The sequence below is a fragment of the Nomascus leucogenys genome, chromosome 9, assembly GCF_006542625.1.
Source record: "Nomascus leucogenys isolate Asia chromosome 9, Asia_NLE_v1, whole genome shotgun sequence".
Lineage (NCBI taxonomy): Eukaryota > Metazoa > Chordata > Mammalia > Primates > Hylobatidae > Nomascus > Nomascus leucogenys.
This window is the reverse complement of record NC_044389.1, coordinates 91,237,943-91,258,537: the sequence shown is the minus strand read 5'-3', so window position 1 is coordinate 91,258,537 and position 20,595 is coordinate 91,237,943. Positions and strand designations below refer to the sequence as shown.

Below are 20,595 nucleotides of genomic sequence, written 5' to 3'. Positions count from 1 at the left end.
GTCCATAGTAACAGTTGACCTTGATGTAGCTGAATTTTCTAGAGGTCATTTTTTCTTAATGCTAGTATGTGGAAACTGTTTGCCTTAGACACCAGGCTATTTAGCTTCTCCAGGACAGGGACCATGTCTTTCTAAATCAGCCTTTCCCAACATACATGTTCCACCAGTGCTTACAATGTTGCCACACTGTATAGACAGTCAACAAATGTGTGTAAAAATCAAAATAAAGTTAACTAGCATGCTACTTAAGTCAAGACTAGAATCTCGATTGTATTTTTTAAATTTGGTGATAGCCTCTCATTATTCTTTTCTTTGGCTTTCATCTGCCCCACCACAAATAAAATCCTACTTGTATAACCTTAGTAAGCATTTTGCATGTGTTAAAAATAATTGAATAAAGTCCTTAAACTTAATTTTCCAGAGACGAACACACAGACTGTACTCACTAATTACTACTTGATTCATGGAAAATAATAAAAATGTTAAAAATTTATTGAAAACAAAAATAATTTTTTCTCTATCCTCTTTTAACTGGCAAAATGATTTTGAGGGTAAGAGATAAAAAGGTTTTATAAAGTTGCTTCCATTTTCTTTTTTTTTTTTTTATTATACTTTAGGATTTAGGGTACATGTGCACAATGTGCAGGTTTGTTACATATGTATCCATGTGCCATGTTGATTTCCTGCACCCATTAACTCGTCATTTAGCATTAGGTATATCTCCTAATGCTGTCCCTCCCCCCCCCCCACCCCACAACAGTCCCTGGAATGTGATGTTCCCCTTCCTGTGTCCATGAGTTCTCATTGTTCAATTCCCACCTATGAGTGAGAACATGCGGTGTTTGATTTTTTGTCCTTGCGATAGTTTACTGAGAATGATGTTTTCCAATTTCATCCATGTCCCTACAAAGGACACGAATTCATCATTTTTTATGGCTGCATAGTATTCCATGGTGTATATGTGCCACATTTTCTTAATCCAGTCTATCGTTGTTGGACATTTGGGTTGGTTCCAAGTCTTTGCTATTGTGAATAGTGCCGCAATAAACATATGTGTGCATGTGTCTTTATAGCAGCATGATTTATAATCCTTTGGGTATATACCCAGTAATGGGATGGCTGGGTCAAATGGTATTTCTAGTTCTAGATCCCTGAGGAATCGCCACACTGACTTCCACAATGGTTGAACTAGTTTACAGTCCCACCAACAGTGTAAAAGTGTTCCTATTTCTCCACATCCTCTCCAGCACCTGTTGTTTCCTGATTTTTTAATGATGGCCATTCTAACTGGTGTGAGATGGTATCTCACTGTGGTTTTGATTTGCATTTCTCTCATGGCCAGTGATGATGAGCATTTCTTCATGTGTTTTTTGGCTGCATATATGTCTTCTTTTGAGAAGTGTCTGTTCATGTCCTTTGCCCACTTTTTGATGGGGTTGTTTTTTTTTTCTTGTAAATTTGTTTGAGTTCATTGTAGATTCTGGATATTAGCCCTTTGTCAGATGAGTAGGTTGCAAAAATTTTCTCCCATTCTGTAGGTTGCCTGTTCACTCTGATGGTAGTTTCTTTTGCTGTGCAGAAGCTCTTTAGTTTAATTAGATCCCATTTGTCACTTTTGGCTTTTGTTGCCATTGCTTTTGGTGTTTTAGACATGAAGTCCTTGCCCACGCCTATGTCCTGAATGGTATTGCCTAGGTTTTCTTGTAGGATTTTAATGGTTTTATGTCTAACATTTAAGTCTTTAATCCATCTTGAATTAATTTTTGTATACGGTGTAAGGAAGGGATCCAGTTTCAGCTTTCTACATATGGCTAGCCAGTTTTCCCAGCACCATTTATTAAATAGGGAATCCTTTCCCCATTTCTTGTTTTTGTCAGGTTTGTCAAAGATCAGATAGTTGTAGATATGCGGCATCATTTCTGAGGGCTCTGTTCTGTTCCATTGATCTATATCTCTGTTGTGGAGATTCCATTTTCTTAGTCCCCTCTGCCCCTCCTCACTCCTCCTCAATTCCCCTTTCTCTCATTTTGAACTTGAGACATTGGGACCAGTGTCTGTGACACTGTGGAAAATGCAGTGGGGAGGCATTTTAGGTGGCCCTTGTTGAAGGCAGGCACCAGATAGGTATCCTTCTTTCTAAGACTCTAGTTCCAGAGCTGTGTTCCAATACTTTGTGTCAAAACCTCTGCATTTAAAGTCACACATACTGGGTTAAAGTCCTGGCTAACTCACAAGAAGCCTAACATTGATAGTCTTTGAGTTTCATTTTTGGCATCTATAAAAGGATTATCATAATACTTACCTTGTTGTATTGTGGAAAAGATTAAATGCAATAACAGGTGAAAAAGTTTCTTGTCAATGGTAAAAGACCCAAAGTATAGGACATAATGTAGTTATTAGAAATTTAATGATAATTTCACAGCTGTTACCAGAAGGGCCACACTGAGAATGGGAATTTGGTGCAGTTACTCTGTAGCTGGTACTTAGCAGAAGGAAATGTTTTGGAAGGTGGAGCATTGCTACATTCCCACCTGCAGTGACATAGCAGCGTCCACAGGCACCTAGGATGGGGTACTTTGCTAGAACCTGGGCCTGTTTCCAGTCCAGCCTTGTCCTTTTTCCTCAGCCCTGCTGAAAATGGAGGTGAGAGAAGGTGACTCTGAAATGCTCCAGCTCCTCAGGTGGGCTGAAACCAAAACATGACTTTATCTTTAAGAGCTAGAAAATATAACATATCAGTGCCTCTAGAATTAGTATTTCTGTTCAAAGGTAAAGAAAATCTCAATCAGGCCCAGGAATAGACAGCTGCCCAACAAAATAGAAATTCCTGTAAAGAGCCACATACATAGCATCACTTAACTTATGACAAAGGTAATACTGTACTATAATGGGGAAAAAGTACATTTTCAAGAAATGGTGTTTGGTTAATTTGATATCCACATTTTTAAAAAACATCTTGACTTTTACCTCACATCATACACAATCAGTTCTTAATAAATTCAGTTTAAATATGGAAGATAAAATAATGAAGCTTTTGGCTTTTAAAATAAACTTTAGCTAAAAAAAAGCTTCTAAAATAAAATGGAAAGCCCTCTTTATGACATTGAAGTAGGCAAAGATTTCTTAAGTGAAATATAAAAAGGGACAACTATAAAGAATAAAAAATGTTAAATTGAGTTTTATTAAAATTAAGAACTCAGAGGTGTTCATCAAAAACACCTCTAAGAGAATGTAAAGGCAGTAAACAAAGTGGGAAAATATATTTGCAGTAAATATATCTGACAAAAGACTCATTCAAAATATATAAATAACTCTACATCTACCTACATACATATGTACAATGTATAATATATAACAGATAAAGAAGTCTAGCAAATCAACAGGACAATTCAGTAGGCCAAGGACAAAAGGTATGAAGAGACACTTTATGAAAAAGGATGCAAAATGGTCAATAAGTGTATTAAAAGAGAGTTCAATTTACTAATCGCTGGGTAAGTACATACTAAAACATGATGTGAAATTACTACATCACCACCAGAATGCCTAAAATGAAAAAGATAGAAAATATCAAGTATTGGTAATATGGGGCAACTGAAATTCTATACATCGCTGATGAAGCTTAAATTGTTAAGAATTACTTTGAAAAACTATTTGGCAGCATCTACTAAAACTGAATATATGTATAGTCTATAACCTAACAGTTCCTTTTCTAGATATACACCCAGCAGAAATGAATATGCATTTTCATAAAAGACGTGAATTACTATGTTCATAGCACTTTTTTTTGAGACGGTCTTGCTCTGTTGTCCAGGTGGGAGTGGAGGGGCACAGTCTCAGCTCGCCTCAACCTCCACCTCCCGGGTTCAAGCGATTCTCCTGCCTCAGCCTCCCAAGCAGCTGGGATCACAGGCATGCGCCACCACACCCAGCTAATTTTTGTATTTTTAGTAGAGATGTGGTTTCAACCATGTTGGCCAGGCTGGTCTTGAACTCCTGACCTAAGGTCATCCACCTGCTTTGGCCTCCCCAAGTGCTGGGATTACAGGTGCGAGCCACTGCGCCTGGCCATTGCGTTTTTTTTATAATAGCCAAGACCTAGAAACTCCTGGAAACAAATGGCTGCCAACAGTAGAATGAATAAGTAAATGATGATATAGTCATACAGTGGAGTATTATAAAGCAGTAAGAACAATCTACAACTACACACAAAATTATGGATGAATTTCACACTAATTAAGCAAAAGAGGCCAGACTCTATGATTTTATGTACATAAAGTACAAAAACAGGCAAGCTAATCTATATTGTCAGGGGTCAGAATAGTGGTTACTGTTGGTAGAGGGTAGTGACAAGGAAATGTCCCAACAGGAGCTTCTAACTTGGAGGTAATGTTCTATTTCTTTAACTGGGTTCTACTTGCATACATGTGTTGAGTTTGTGAAAATTTATTCAGCATATTATGTACTTATGATATGTACAGGTATATATGCACAAGCATATATGGTTATATGCTTCACATTCTAATATGATTATAGTTTAGAAACCAAAATTTCTTGAGAAACCTCATTGACAGCTATCTCAGTATTCTTTGAATGAATCTTTTAACTAACCTGGCTGATCTATTCAGTTTACAATATCTTTTTTTAATTAAAATTTTTTTCTCTTTCTTTTTTTCAGGGCCCTCCTGGTCCAAAAGGCGATAAGGTAAGAAAATGCATACCAGAAATAAAGTTAGTGGAGATCCATATTGGCATGACCTACACTGTGTTACATTTTGATCTTTTTAATGAACATCATGTATACATTTTGGCTAAAACTATTATCTCACCTTTCTATTCTACAGGGAGAACAAGGTGATCAGGGACCTAGGGTAAGTTGTGCTTTACCTATCTTGGGCAGAAAATTAGTTTCTAACTCCAAGTTTATTGAATGAAAGTACCCCAGCTTCATAATTGCCTTTGTGCCACATGATTCAGTAATGGCTGGCAAAAATACCATACCACTTGTAAGTGAAAAAACCTAATTAACAATTTGGATGTATTCTGTTGCATTATCTTTACTTGATGCCTATAAATAGAAAATTCTACAATAATTAGACATACTGAGTAAGGGCCAGAATCACTTCTAAGAGTCAACAGCAGCCACCTTTCTAGTGACTATTGGGTCCTTCAGATTTGCATGAATTGTTTCGCAACATAGAGGCCATATGGATTTCTATTGAAGTTGACCTTTTGCTGCAGTTAAACCTTACGTGCTATTGCATACATGCTTTTTTTTCACAGATAAAATTATCAGTGCATTTTACCTATTTGTTCTTTGCCATAAGTTTGCATAATACTTATTTGAATTTCTAGTTTTTATAGATTTTTAAGCAGATAAAAGGTGTAATACAATTTAGCATTGCAGGGAGGAGGGAGCATTCTTTTAAGCTTCTCAGATGTGGCCCTTTTAACCGTTATAACACAATGGTGAATGCTTTGTTGTTACCTTGGTAGTGCCAAGTCCTCTACTTCACATCTGTGCCTTATTACCCAAATGTTCAGACATACTGTTTCAATGATGTAGTGGCTCCGTTCAACATACCTCTCAATTTTCTCATGTCACTATGCACAAAAGCAAGTATTTGGTTGAATAGAGTAATTTTTTACAGTGGAAAGCCTCATTTAAAACTTTCAGGTTTAAAAAAGAAACTATGTAGGTCTTTCTGTAAAATTCACTGTGCTTAGTTACTTATTAAATGCATTTATACTGCATAGAGATATTTTTGCAAAAGATGCAGTTGATGCAAACTTGAAAGGTTTGTAGTTGTATTATCTCCTCATGTTTCTTAAACTAGATAAAAGTTATGCTATGATTTATTATACTTTCCCTTTTGTTCTTCAGCCACTTCTTCATATAGAAATACTGATTATGCTTCACAGCATTTTGTTTCTCGTGGCAGTTACTCTGGCTGATGACTAGCTTCAAGCCAAATGCTCATTTTAGGAGATTAAACACCACGTTATCCACTGTCATGGATGTGAATAAAATAAGACTGTCATAACCTTAAGTGATTAGAATACAGCCATTTGCTCTGTATGTGGTGATTATTTCACATGACATGTCTCCTCATATCGAGTATCATTTCTTTCTACACGCAATATCAAAATCACTCAACTTCCCCTTTCCAGGTAAGAGGGAAACTGTTTCCATTCTGAGAAATCTTCTTTTGGCAAAGGAAGTGAAGGGTGGTTCACAGCTTAGCTGTCATCAGTATGCATGCAGTCCTCATTTTCAAAAAGGTGTGTTGGCTTTCATCGTTACAAAGAGTGATGATTGATTATAAAGCTAGGCCAAATTTTCAGGATGAAACCTGAAACCATCTGAAATTCACCTGGTTTCATGTTGCATTACAAACTAAGACTTGGACCAGGTTCCTTGAAAGTTTGGCCAAAGTTCATGAACTACTTCGACAAATCCAGACTGCCTTTCATACAGATTTCAACCAGTTTTCACACTGAATGGGGCCAAGTTTCACTCAATTCAGAGCACATTTAGCATTTCAGGTGGAAAGTGGCAAAAAGTGATTTCATTTTCCTTTGTATTTTGCTTTGTATTGAAGGAATTTGGATTGAATTCCTAATACAGGATAAATCTTCATGGGTACGAATCTAAGTGTCCTGGAAAGTAGAGGTGAAAGAGAATGAGAACCCACTGACTTGCCTGTCTTTTCTCAGATTCCAAGCAGGTCTCATTCAGTGCTCTTAGAATTTTATAAACATTACTATCTAGTAAGATAGTATTAGCTACATATTAGGAAATTGATCATATCAAGATAGTAGGATGAAGGCTCTAATTTCAAAAAACATCAAAAGTAAGAACTGGAAAAGTCTCCAATTTTAATGAAAATTAATTTTACCCACATTCTCTATTTAGGCACAGTATTCCTGCTGATGACCAAAGGCTCTCTTTTTTTTAACGTAGAGTTTGTATTCCAGTACCCTGTCCATTTTCATCCTGTTGAAGATTTTGAATTATGCTTTTTACCATTTGTTTCCAATAGTTTATTTCTTCCCATAATTAACAATATGAACTCCAAACTCCATCATGTCAGCTCTTTGTCAGGTGAATTTCCATTATGAGACCTATATCATTTTCTTGAATATTTGGAAGTTTCATCTCTTTGACTCCCCAAGTGTCCAGTGGGAATAAATTAAGCCATAAGAGGTAAATCAAAGCTGGAAAAACTTGAGGATCATATAGAAATTAAGAACGTGAGACTATTTTTAAGTACTTGGACATATATTCAGCAGTATATATTGAGCAGCTACCATCTTTAAGATACTGTGCTTAATACTATAGACACAATAAATGTGTCCACTTATCTCTCTTTTCTACTAACCACCAAATTCAACTTACTTTCATGTTCTTGATTACTTCAGTGGCTTTCCAATTAATCTATTTCCACTCTTAACCTTGTATAATCCATTTTATACATAGCAGGCAGAGAGATCACTTGACATTGTAAATTAGATCATGTTACTCCTTTGTAAAACTTTAGAATGAAATCCAACCTGCTGTGCTTAGCTCTTGCCCATCCCCACCAGCTCATCTCACACTAGTCTTCCCTCCACCTACGACACTCAGCCACACACTGTCCTCCATGTCCTCTTCAGACACACTGCACTTTCACCCAACTCAACAGCTTTCCATTTGCCCTCTTCTGGTCTTCTTGTGATTGGGTTCTTCTTATCATTGAAACTTCATCTCAAATATCACCTCCTCTGACAGAACTTCTCTAACTACTCAATCTAAACCAGAGATTGTTCTATCTTGTTTATGTATTTACTTGCTCATTATCTATAAAATATGCCCCCCTCCCTCCTTAGATCCTATATTCCATAAAAGCAAGGTTCTTCTCTGTCTTGTTCATACTCCTTCACATAGAATAGTGAAGATCCAATAAATATTTGTTGAATGTATGAATAAAATATTGTTATATCATTATGGCCCTCAAGAAGCTGATAATCTCATGGATACCTGAGTAAGAAAACTGTGTGGTTATATGTTATATATATGCCTCAAATAGATATACCAAGAGGTGCTAGAAAAGTGAAAATTCTTTCATTTTAAATGAGCGCTGGCAACTGTGGAAGAGGTGACACTTGAGCTAGAACTTGATAAATGGGTAATCTTTAGGAGGATATGCTGAAGAGCAAGACATTACATATTCCAGGAAGAGGAAATAGTATAAACAATATTATCCAAGTAGAAAATGGCAGGATTTAGTTAAGGAACAATAATATTCCATTTGTGATTTTTAAAAATGTGATATACACAATGGAATACTATTTAACCTTAAAAAGAAGGGAATCTTTTCATTTGCAACAGCATGGATGAACCTGAAGGACATTATGTTAAGTGAAATAAGGCAGGCACAAAAAGATAAATAACTGCATGATCTCACTTACATGTGGAATTTTTAAAAGTTGAATACATGGAAGTAGAGCATTTAATGGTGGTGATGCATGGCTGGTGGGGAGGGTTTTGGTAGATGTTGGTCAAAGGATACAAACTTTCAGTTAGATAAGAGGAATAAGTTCAAGAGATCTACTGTAGAGCAACGTGACCACAGTTAATAACAATATATTGTATTCTTGAAAATTGCTGAGAGTACATTGTGTTCTCACCAAAAAAGATAAGGATGTGAGGTAATACAAATGTTAATTAGCCTGGTATAGCCATCGCATGAGGTATACATATTTCAAAACAACATATGTAACAATATATATATATAATTTGTATTTGTCAATTAAAAGTAAGTTTTTAAAAGGACCCTAAAAAATAATATTCCATTTGCCAATAAATAGTTTAAGTAAAATACTGTGTCATATAGACTGAAAATTTTGGATTGAAGTTATATTATGGAGCATTTTGAATGTCTAGTGTGGTAGGCATTAGAGAGCCATTGAGAATTTTGAGTAATCTGTGCTTATCTTATTTTGAGACTGTCTGTGCTTATTACCAAATGTTCTTTATAAAAATATTTTTGAGGCTGGACGCAGTGGCTCACCCCTGTAATCCCAGCACTTTGGGAGGCTGAGGTAGGCAGATCACCTGAGGTCAGGAGTTCGAGACCAGCCTGGCCATCATAGTGAAACCCCATCTCTACTAAAAATACAAAGAGTAGCCAGACATGGTGGTGAGTGCCTGTAATCCCAGCTACTTGGGAGGCTGAGGCAGGAGAATCACTTGAACCTGGTAGGTGGAGATTGCAGTGAGCCAAGATAGCACCATTGCACTCCAGCCTGGGCAACAGAGTGAGACTCAGGCTCAAAATAATTATATATATGTATATATATATATATACTTGGTGGTAATATCTGCTGTAGAATACAATTGGAAGAGACTGAAAGCAGGGTGACCAAGTAGACCAGGAAACTATGTCACTCATTTAGGACAAAGTCATAAGAATCTAGCCTATACAGACAATGTCCAGCCCTCAGTGGAGAGGTAAGCGGAAAGGATGAGCTGACTTAGCATGGAACATCAGGTATCATTGGAGGCAAGGACACATACTGAGTAGAAAGGTCAGTGTCAGAGTGAGAATTTCAGTGGGGGAGTTAGGGAGAGAGGTGGAGTGGGAGGTGGTAAGTTGATGAACCAAGAAAGAGATTCCAAGGTGGTCACCAAAATACGGACAAAAACTCCAATTTCACCATGAAAGCTAGGATATGAGTTTATTTTTCTCACATAAAAAGAAGTTTGAAGAAGGCAGTTGATAGTGTTATTTATATAATTAAATGGTGTTACTGTTGATTAAATGATGTTACTAAGTCTGTGAATCTCTTGACCTTGTCTCATGATTGCAAGAAGGCTGCTTCAAGTCCAACCGTTGCATCTAGGCGTGTATCAGCAGGAAGGATAGAGAGAGAAGAGTCTGAATCAAGAAAGCAACATTTTCCCTATGAACTTCTTAGTAGACTTCTGGTCATGTCTCATTGGCTAGGTTGTGTCACACAGTCATCCAAGAGCTGGAAGGGACAAGGGAAATAGGGCTGAAAGGGAAGTTAGGTCATTCAACCAATAAGGTTTATCACAAGTGCCAAGCAAACACCTGAGTGGACAAAGAGGGAAATCAGGGCTGACACTGATAGAGGAGCATTTGGTGAGAGAGAAGTCAAGAGGGTGAAAGATGGATCCCGTCCCTATTTGACTTACACTGAGGACCTGTGACCGTGGGTGGAGTTGTAGTCAGGTTAAAGTTTTTTTAAAAAGCAGTCAGGAAGTGAAATGGAAAGATGCTGAGGTGAAAATTCAAGACCAGTCTTGAAGCCAATTGGATGTAGGGGATGAAGTTGAAAAAGAAGATGAAGATAGGGCTAAAGTTTCTGGCTTGATGCTTGATAAAATAGGTCAGAAGAAATTGGGAGGATAAGTGAGAAGATAGATTTTAATTATGTTGAATTCGTGATCTTGATGAGATATTTCATTGGAATAGTGTAACACACAGAAACATGAAACTAGAATTCTAGGCAGTGCCATAACTGGAGGTAACTGTTACATAGCTGAACTGTCACAGAGGGAGAATTGAAATCCTAGAATTAGAAACATGTTAGGCAAAAGAGTAAGAAGAGTACTGCCCTAGAATAGAGCCTTTAAAAATACTCACACTTGGCCGCGCGCGGTGGCTCATGCTTGTAATCCCAGCACTTTGGGAGGCCGAGGCGGGCGGATCACGAGGTCAGGAGATCGAGACCACGGTGAAACCCCGTCTCTACTAAAAGTACAAAAAAAAAATTAGCCGGGCATGGTGGCAGGCGCCTGTAGTCCCAGCTACTCGGAGAGGCTGAGGCAGGAGAATGGCGTGAACCCGGGAGGCGGAGCTTGCAGTGAGCCGAGATTGCGCCACTGCACTCCAGCCTGGGTGACAGAGCAAGACTCCGTCTCAAAAAAAAATAAAATAAAATAAAAATAAAAAAATAAAAATACTCACACTTACAGAATGAGATGAGGAAGGAAGGAGTGTCAGCAAAAGAGAAAGCATTTGAAGGTAGAAGCAGGACACTGCAATGTGTGAACACCATACACAAAACTACTTAAAAAAAAAAAAAGAGTGGCCGATATAATGTTCTCAATAAAAAGGGAGCCTCAGGGATGAGATCTTTAAAAAGCTTTTGGATTTGCTGTTTGGGAGTCATGGGCTATTAAAGGAATATCTTTTGTTAAGTAGTGAGAGTGGAAGTCAGATTGCAAGAAGGTAAAAGGTAAATGGTAGGAAAGTTGACTGTTTTTGAATACAGTTGATGGCATATGATTTAATGCAGGAGAAAGTGGGCTAACTTTTCAGCATTAACTTTCTTTCAGTGTACATTGAACCAATTTCAGGCCTACAGTTTTAGGTATAATATAACAACCACAAATATCATTTGGTTTTATTCTACGAGGCACTGAGTGTTAGATTTCCACAAATGAATGCATCCTGACATAAGAATTGCACTTCCCGCCTTGATTCTTGGGGAGATGTCATTGCAGATTTGCCACTAATCTTTAATTCATTCTTCCAAACACTGCATTTCATTAGGCCTTTAGGCTTAGGGTCAGGATGGTGCTTTATCTGTGCTGTCAGTCACCACACATCGAGTAGCCAGGCGCAAAGAGATAATTGATTCTCTTTATTTCATCCTCATAGCATTGTATTGCAAAGTTTTGAGGCTATGACTTTACCTTGTATTTAAGTAGAGATTGCATGACCTGCTGAAAGGAAGTTGTCAGGGATTCCTAGGTTGAATGAGGAAGTTGGACTAGGAAATAAGACCTCATGTAATAATTATAATTGCTGATAGCTTAGTCTTAACAACTTGCTGGATACTTTTCTAGGTAAGTTGCACACAGCATCTCTAAGCCTTACTATAGTGCAGAGAGATAGATTATCAGGGAGGAAAAACAGGAAAAGTAGATGCAGTCGAGTTAAATGATTATCCACATGGGCTGAAGTCAGGCTGGACAGGGATCAAATTCTAACTCTACCACTATTTCTATGATTATGATCAGGATTAATAAAGTAATATATGAAATATCTGTAATAAGCTCTCAACAAACCGTATCTGATTTTTCTTCCCATATTTCTTATGAGGAATATGGGGTAAAGTAACTTGCCCAAGTTGACATAATTTGTGTGTGGTAGAAATGGGATTCAAACCTGACTTTCTCAGCTTCTAGTTTGTGCTGTTTTCAGTGAACAAGACTGCTTCCCTATCAATAAGGTAGTTGTTATAAAGTCATCGACATTAATGTGAAATGATAGGGGTTACAGAAATATCTGTGTTTGAAATAATAACAATAAGGATACTTAATTATTGAGTTCCTAAAATACGCCAATCACTCTATGATGTCACACCTTATTGCAACAACCCTATGAAATACTTACTTTTATTATTCTCATTTAGTGGATGAGGAAACCAAGACTTAGAAAATTTAAATATTTTGTCCAAAATAATAATCACTCACTGGAACAACCAGAATTTGAACCTAGTATTTACAGATTACATTTTCCATGTATTCTCTCATTTATCTTCTAAAGTAATGCTGTAAGTTAGTAGAACACATATTAATATAACTTTTCTTCCTTTCTCTTTCTCTTTCTTTCTTTCTCTTTCTTTCTTTCTCTCCTTCCTTCCTTCCTTCTTTCCTTCCTTCCTTTCTTCTTTCTTTCTTTTTCTTTTCTTTCTTTCCTCTCTTTCTTTCTTTCTCTTTTTCTTTCTTTTTCTCTATTTCTCTCTTTCTTTCTCTCTTTCCTTTTTCCCTTCACTTCCCTTCCCTTCCTTCCTCTTCTTCCTTTCTTTTCTTTTTTTCTTTTCTTTTGTCTTTTCTTTCTTTTCTTTTAAGACAAGGTCTCACTCTGTTGCCTAGGCTGGAATGCAGTGCCACAATCATGGCTCACTGCAGCCTCAACCTCCCAAGGCTCAGGTGATCCTCCTGCCTTAGTCTCCTGAATAGCCAGGACTACAGGCACACACTACCATGCCCAGCTATTTTTTTATTTTTTATTTTTAGTAGAGACAGGGTTTCATCATGTTGCCCAGGCTTGTCTTGAACTCCTGGACTCAAGTGATCTGCCTACCTCAGCCACCCTGAGTGTTGGGATTATAGGTGCGAGCCACTGTGCATGGCCAACTTTATTATTACTAATTTTTTCTCATGAGGATTGAACTCAAGCAGATTAAGTGACTTGTTCAAGTTCTTTCACATACATTTACCAAAAGACAGTGTTGGGACTCAACGCCAATTTCCAATCCTGCTGTCTTTCCACAGCCTCCAAATGGCTGCTAGGAACCCTTTCAACTTGAAAATCCCAGGCCTCTGTGAATAAGATTGAAAAAGCTGGGCAGCACTTTGGGAGGCTGAGGCGGGCAGATCACGAGGTCAGGAGATGAGACCACGGTGAAACCCCGTCTCTACTAAAAATACAAAAAAACAAAATCAGCCGGGCGTGGTGGCAGGCGCCTGTAGTCCCAGCTACTCGGAGAGGCTGAGGCAGGAGAATGGCATGAACCCCGGGAGGCGGAGCTTGCAGTGAGCCGAGATTGCGCCACTGCACTCCAGCCTGGGCGACAGAGCGAGACTCCGTCTGAAAAAAAAAAAAAAAAAAAGAAAAAGCTGGGGAACACAAGCACAAATAGGTGGATATTTTTTCTTTGCAATTATGATAGACTGTTTATGCAGGCCATGCACTGTCAGCCCAACAGAAAACAAATGAATGGATGAATGCCATATAGTAATACCCCCCAAAACATAAGTGAATGAATGATTGCCACATAGTAATACTCTAGAACGTGTTTGTCACTGAGTAATTCCTTAGAACTCACTATATGGAGCAGAGAGGCAATGTTGGCCCCCCTCCAAGGATTGTAAGAACACCCAATTACCTTGTTATAATACAGATTTTACTTCTCAACTCAATAGCACCTATTCAAAAATTGTATATATTATCACACCAGTCTTAAACATTTTTTAAAAGAAAATTGCATATCAAGATCTTGCTTATACTTGCTATTAGTAATTGTTTCTTCAGGATAACCAGATGGATGAAGTTTTGTTTTCTGCTCTTCGTAATGCTGAGTTTGCATAACCTATAAGCTATGTTGTTGATTCCACTTTTATTCTAAGTTTCTCTTTTCAAAAAAAATGAACTTCACTTCTTTATCAGTAACCGAACCTCAGTGTCAACTGTAAAAGTCTCAAGATTTTTAATGCTTCTCCCGTTGTCATCTACACCCACTACCGCTACCGCTGTCTCTCTTCATCATTAAAGAGGGCTTTTTGTTTGCCCAGTTCATAAGGGCCTCTGCCCTCATCATGAACCATAGCCCTGGAATCACAGTGACACCCAGGGCTTTGATGATAATGGCTCATATTTCTTTTCTATATCTTAGTGACTTAAAAACATAGCCTTAAAAATAAGCAAAGCTGTTTTAATGTTTAACAATGACTTTTTAAAATGGAATACCATGTTTTTCTGAAATTGTGGCAAATTTATTAATCAAACATAGGCAATAAAATGAACAAACATCATGAAGTTATCTTTTGATTATATATTAATCTCCTAATCAGTTGGTTACCATCACCTTGCCAAATAACACAGAGTCCTGATAAATAGGAGATTTAGTGGTTATTGGTCTCGACATCATCAGCCAACAGCTGGTTTTAAATGAGTCCTAAGCTCTCACAGTTTGAATAAAGCCACCCAGGAGCTCTGCTTCACTATTTTCATAAAATTCCTTTCTCCTCCTAGTGTATTCGAGTAAATTTTCGTAACAGCTGGGACTATGCAAAACTGATAGCATCTTAAAAACATCTTTGGCAAGACAGATTAAGTTCCAGAAAAGGAAAGCATTTAGAAGTTTATTTTATTATCTTAACCTTTGTTGACTTGAATGATTAAACAGATTTTTTGGCTCTGCTAAAACATTTAGGCCTGGATATTAATTTGATGTTCTTATTTGTTTAACCCTTGCCTTTCTCTGTCGCCTTAATGAATATACTACTCATTGGGTACTGAATGTATTGCCTGAGAAAAGGGAATGGATATAACACAATGGAAAGAAATAAATTATGAGAAAATTATTTTAACACTTTCCAGATTCAGAAGCTGGCATGGAAACAGTAAGCTCATTAAGATTTGCAAATGTTCTTATCATAGTTTCTAATCAGAGTTCTCTTTTGAGTGTTCTCTGTCATACTTCAAACCACCAAAAAGTTGTTGCATTGAATTGAACCTAGGTATATTTGTAAATTTGTCCTAATATGAGTCAATTTAGAAAATAAATTATTTTTTACAAACAATGGTAGATGTGTTGATGATATTTCCTTGGAATTCAGTGTTGTAAACTTTATCTCAGAGTTAGTGGTTGAATGGCTGGGCTCATCAAATATGAAAAAAAGAGAGATTTGGAAAGGATGAGGAATAATGGCTCTACCTATATTATGTCACTTTAAATCTTGTATATATGTCTTTAATGTAAAAGATTATGTAAGTAAATCTATCCCTGCTGAATAGATATAGTAATTCAGTTGAGTAAACTTTTACGCAAAATATATGAAAGTAAGAAGAAACACTTTGCAAAATGCTCATATTTATAAAATAGTATAGTAGTGGAATGCCTGAGATGTGAGCCTTTAACTGAAAATTATATTTATGACCACAGAGATATTAAAATCAAAACCAAAGCCAAAATCCAATCCTAAGCACATCCTCTGACAAGAAATTCTGGAAGATGATACCAACCAGTTTAAATAACCATTGGATTTCCTTTTTGTCCTTCGAGTACAGTGACCATCATATATAAATAATTATTTGATTATTTACATTATTTAATTATTTTAATTAATTTTAGTATTTAATTTATTGATTTATTAATTTAAATTATTTACATTATTTAATTAAATTACTTACATTATTTATTATGATATGGAAATAATTATTTACCTATGGAGTAAAGAGATTTCATTTGTCCATACTTTTGTGCTCATTGTTTATGTAAGCTGCAAGGATTATTCTTACCTTTTCATGTGACATATATCTCTGGATGTATGCCTTATCTTTTCAGGCTTAGGGGCACTATTTCATATTTTTCTTGAAATTAAGTAGAATGACATATTTTAATTGAAAGCAAATATATTTGTGTATATATATTTAATATTATTCCATTATTATTCCATTTATATTTCTTTTGTTTGGATTTTTACAAGTGCTGTTTTTCATAAAATATTGGTTAAATAATGTAAAGACTTCCTTGATAAGTAATATATTAATAATCCTCTCTCAAACATGAAACTATAGAGAAGGTTTTATTCTTTGTCTTATATTTAAGCAAGCCTATTTTTTACTTGAATCCAAATATAAGATTTTTAGATTTATTAATTCATGTAATGTAGAGCTATGAGTTGCACTAATGCCTACAATGGAAGCATATGCTAAAAATGTGAAGGTCGATTTGGGGTTGGTGACTTTCGATATCGTATAGAGAATGTAAGGCTTTTAGTAAATCTACTAAAACCTGTATTTGAAATGGACAAAAAAAAATCCAATTTGTACTTTAGCTGGTAATACCTATGAATAATGAACATATTGTGGATAGAAAATACAGCAATTTATAAACAATTTATACTAACAAAATTGAACATTATTACCACCACTATTTTTATATCACCCCCAAATGTAGAATTATGGTTGCAACTGGAAATATTTGAAGTGAATTAACCAAATAGAAGTCAAGAAAGTATAAAACAGCAGATTTTAATGATGCATCACGATTTACAGAAGAGACTGGAGGGCAGGATTATATTTTTGATTCTTCCCTTCAGAATGGGTGGAATAATGGCTTATGCATTGACAGATCATGTTCAGGGTGAACAGTTCCTGTAGGTCTGAACGAGTTGGGTCTCTGGAAAGTCATTTAATCCCAGACAGCAGCATCCTTTCATAAGCATACCTGCACTAATGTGTCCAGCAGCCCCCTGTAGCAGACACAGCCTGTAAATCACAACTGGCAAACAAGACTGGCTTTGTAGGAAAAGGATGTCAGTTCCAAGGCCCTACTTCAAATGTAATTCTACAGTGACTTTGGGGGAGTGAGGAAGCTTTGCTTTTCATCTCTTAGAAGCCAGTTAAACTTTGCTTGAAAAACGTTGATATTCAGAGAAGTCTTTATTGATCACTAGTGGGTTTTATTAGCACAAATGAATTATTTAACACAAACATAGAGAGACAAATAGTAATCATCATAATAATAATAACACTATTGGTTTTACAGTTCCACATACTTCCACGTACTTCCACAACTTCCACATACTTCCGGGCATTCTTATCATGCTTTACAAGCTTGTGAATTTAGCGTGAATCTGGTTGTCAAAAGAGTCAATGATGGAAAGGTAGTACCAAAAACCTCCAGTGTAGCATTCCAAACCATCAAAAAACTGGTTACATAGGATACTCTTTTCAGTACAGGTATTTTAGTCAGCTTCAGGCCCAAAGTAATTCCTTATAATTAAGAATTAAGGGCCGGGCACGGTGGCCCACACCTGTAATCCCAGAACTTTGGGAGGCCGAGGTGGGTGGATCATGAGGTCGGGAGATCAAGACCATCCTGGACAACATGGTGAAACACTGTATCTACTAAAAATACAAAAACTAGATGGGCCTAGCGCCTGTAGTCCCAGCTACTTGGGAGGCTGAGGCAGGAGAATCGCTTGAACCCAGGAGGTGGAGGTTGCAGTGAGTCGAGATCCCACCACTGCACTCCCGCCTGGGCGTCAGAGCGAGACTCCGTCTCAAAAAAAAAAAAAAAAAAAAAAAAAGAGAGAATTAAGGTAGAGAAATGGTGGTGGGAAAACAAAAAGAGAGAGAAATTGCCGTGGCAGAGTGAGAGTGCTGTCCTGGCTTGAAGCCTGTGGGATGCAACGGGAAATGGCAGGAACTAACTCTAGCATTAGGAAGGGCAAGAGAACAACAGGTGGTAATTTCTGTCTCATTTGCCATGTCTTCAAAAGAACATGTCAGCCTGAATATGCTGTTTATTGGCAGGGGAAGAAAAATCTAAGGGAGATACAATCAAATTTTTAATTAAGAATACATTCAACTGTTTTCAAAAATATTTTTATTCCTTTGGCCTTTCATCAGGCTTATCATTTTTAGAGGCTGAGTTAATTTACTTAGCTAGGCTATTTAAATTATGGCCCAATCTTGAAATTTCTTGCCAAAATCTTGACCTTGTCATCATTGAGAGGAAGCGATCACTTTGTGATATTTCTGGGACTGCTAAAGGGAAATTCTTCCACTGGTGAGGTAGGAAGTACAGAATGAAGGAAGTGACTGAGGGAGTGATGCCCAAACACAGAACAGAACAGAACAGAACAGAACAGAACAGAACAGAACAGAACAGAACAGAACAGAACAGAACAGAACAGAACAGAACAGAACAGAACAGAACAGAACAGAACAGAACAGAACAGAACAGGAGAACAGAACAGGAGAACCTTCTGAGATGTGCCTTAGTTTGAAGTTGCATATGCTGTAATCATATGCGACTGAAAACTAAGTGGCAAATCTTGCGAGAGACAATCAAAATAATACATTTTGGATTGTCTTTTGCAAGATTTATGAATTACTTCTTATATTAAGGATTATCAAACACTTGCCTTTTATAGCCAGTTGTTTAAAATATCGTACTGTATCTCATTCCATATGCTAGTGTGTGAACATATTTCAGTTCTCACTGACAGGAATTAGTCTATCTCTAGGTATATTTTATATACACATCTCTGTGTGTGAATACTTACTCATAATTACACTCACCAATAATGTCTTTATGAAGCAGAGTTGTCCATAAATACAGATTCTCCACATATACAAGATCTAAACATGCACAAATGTGAACCTATTCTTGTTTATACTCTAATTCCTGTTAAGAAAAGATAGGTAAATGTTCAAAGCAACTTATGAAGCTTTTTAGATTAACTTGATATATCTTCCTTAGCTTTTTGCACAAAAATTATTAAGTTCCTCATCTTCTAATTAATTGTTTTTTAAAAAGTATTTTTCTATTCAGTGTAGCATTTCAGGATTAAAGAGAATGTAAATTAACCATAATTTAGTGCTAGAGGCTTCTGCTTGCATACCTTAACATGCAAGGAAATCATTTTTAATATTTCTTTGCAAAGTGAGTTGGAAGCAAGCACAGTGGAAGTTCTTGATGATCACATCAAAGACTGGCTCTGACTCCCAAATAAAGTCACACATGTTTTCGAGATAATCTTGAAAAGCAAAGATTTACCTTGACTTCAATTTTAGAGAAAACTTGGAGACTAATTCAGGAGACAGATGACTTTTCTTAGATATATCTTTTCTTTCTATTTTGTAGTGGTTGAAGAAGATGGTTCTAGAATGCCAGCACCAAAGCTTCCTTTTAGGAATGTAAACTTTTAGATATAAAGGGGGCTCTAACGTAGTCCTTGAATTTAACAGAAGTTATAGCAGCACTTTGTAATTTTTCAGCCTTGATTCTTCCCTATCCTCAGTTCATTTTTTATCCTACTGAACTGTGCTTTGAGAACATAGCATTGGAAAGATTTTAAACCACTGGCATAGTTTTATCTCATGTTTTGAACATCAAAAATTACTGTATTTTGTCTTTGCTAACATGGCTTATATGCATGATATGGTAGAAAGCCACTAGCTACAATTTAACCATTTTTATTAATGTTTTTACATTTCTTTGGTGGTATATCTTTGCTGTTTAAAAAATGTGTAATATATTTGACAATCACTATAATTTTGATGATGAAAAGAATAGTAAGGAATATGTTGTCTTTGAACAATCTCTTTTTCTTTTTCTGCCAAATAGATAACTACTATGTTTACGTTAAGAGCTTTACCCCACTACACACGTGATTTCATTTTCTGGCATAGATAAACACATTATTTCTATGCTGACAAAGTGAATTTTCTAAAGGATCTTCTATATTAGGAAACTCTAGAATACAACATTTTAAAGCCATTCTATTTTTGTTGCCTTTTTTGTTCAGCACAAAATCACTTTTCAGTCTTGCAACCTTTTGTTTAGTAGTCATTTGCAATTATTCAAAAATTTTATAAAAGGAAATGAATTTTGAGGAGTTTCAGGAAGATGGGAATATCTGGAGATCTATTAGACTTTTTGGATTTGTTCAGAAAGCTAATGTAGAGATTTACAACTTCACCCTTCATTTTACATCTTTAGGCAGAAAAGTCAAACAAAATTGAATTGCAGAAAGCTTGCTATGTCACCAGTACAATGTTGAATGTTAATGCTGTAACTCTATACTGGTCTGTGGTATTACTTCCACTTTGGAGCCATGTACTTCTAATAAAATGTGTCAGAGAAGAATGCAAAGTTTGAGTCATTGTATCTACCCAGAATTTTATATTATAACTGTTACAATAAGTCAAGATTTTTAGAATGTGTCAAATGTAATGGCATGTGCCAACAGGGTTGTAGTTTGAGAAACTGCCACAACTTATATGGAATTTCTTTTTAGGGTAGAGACTAACACCTTTGGTTGTAGTGGGGAAAAGGAAT

The 20,595-nt window shown here is 36.4% G+C and overlaps 1 protein-coding gene across 2 annotated transcripts in view; it reads left to right on the top strand.

Annotated features, from left to right (window-relative positions):
* Positions 1-20,595, top strand: part of COL25A1 (collagen type XXV alpha 1 chain) — a 503,960-nt gene that overhangs the window by 328,924 nt on the left and 154,441 nt on the right. For both annotated transcript variants that reach the window (XM_003257720.4, XM_012499352.2), the window contains 2 exons: positions 4,676-4,702; positions 4,842-4,868. In XM_003257720.4, the coding sequence (XP_003257768.1) occupies positions 4,676-4,702; positions 4,842-4,868 (54 nt within the window). The remainder of the gene's footprint in view (positions 1-4,675; positions 4,703-4,841; positions 4,869-20,595) is intronic.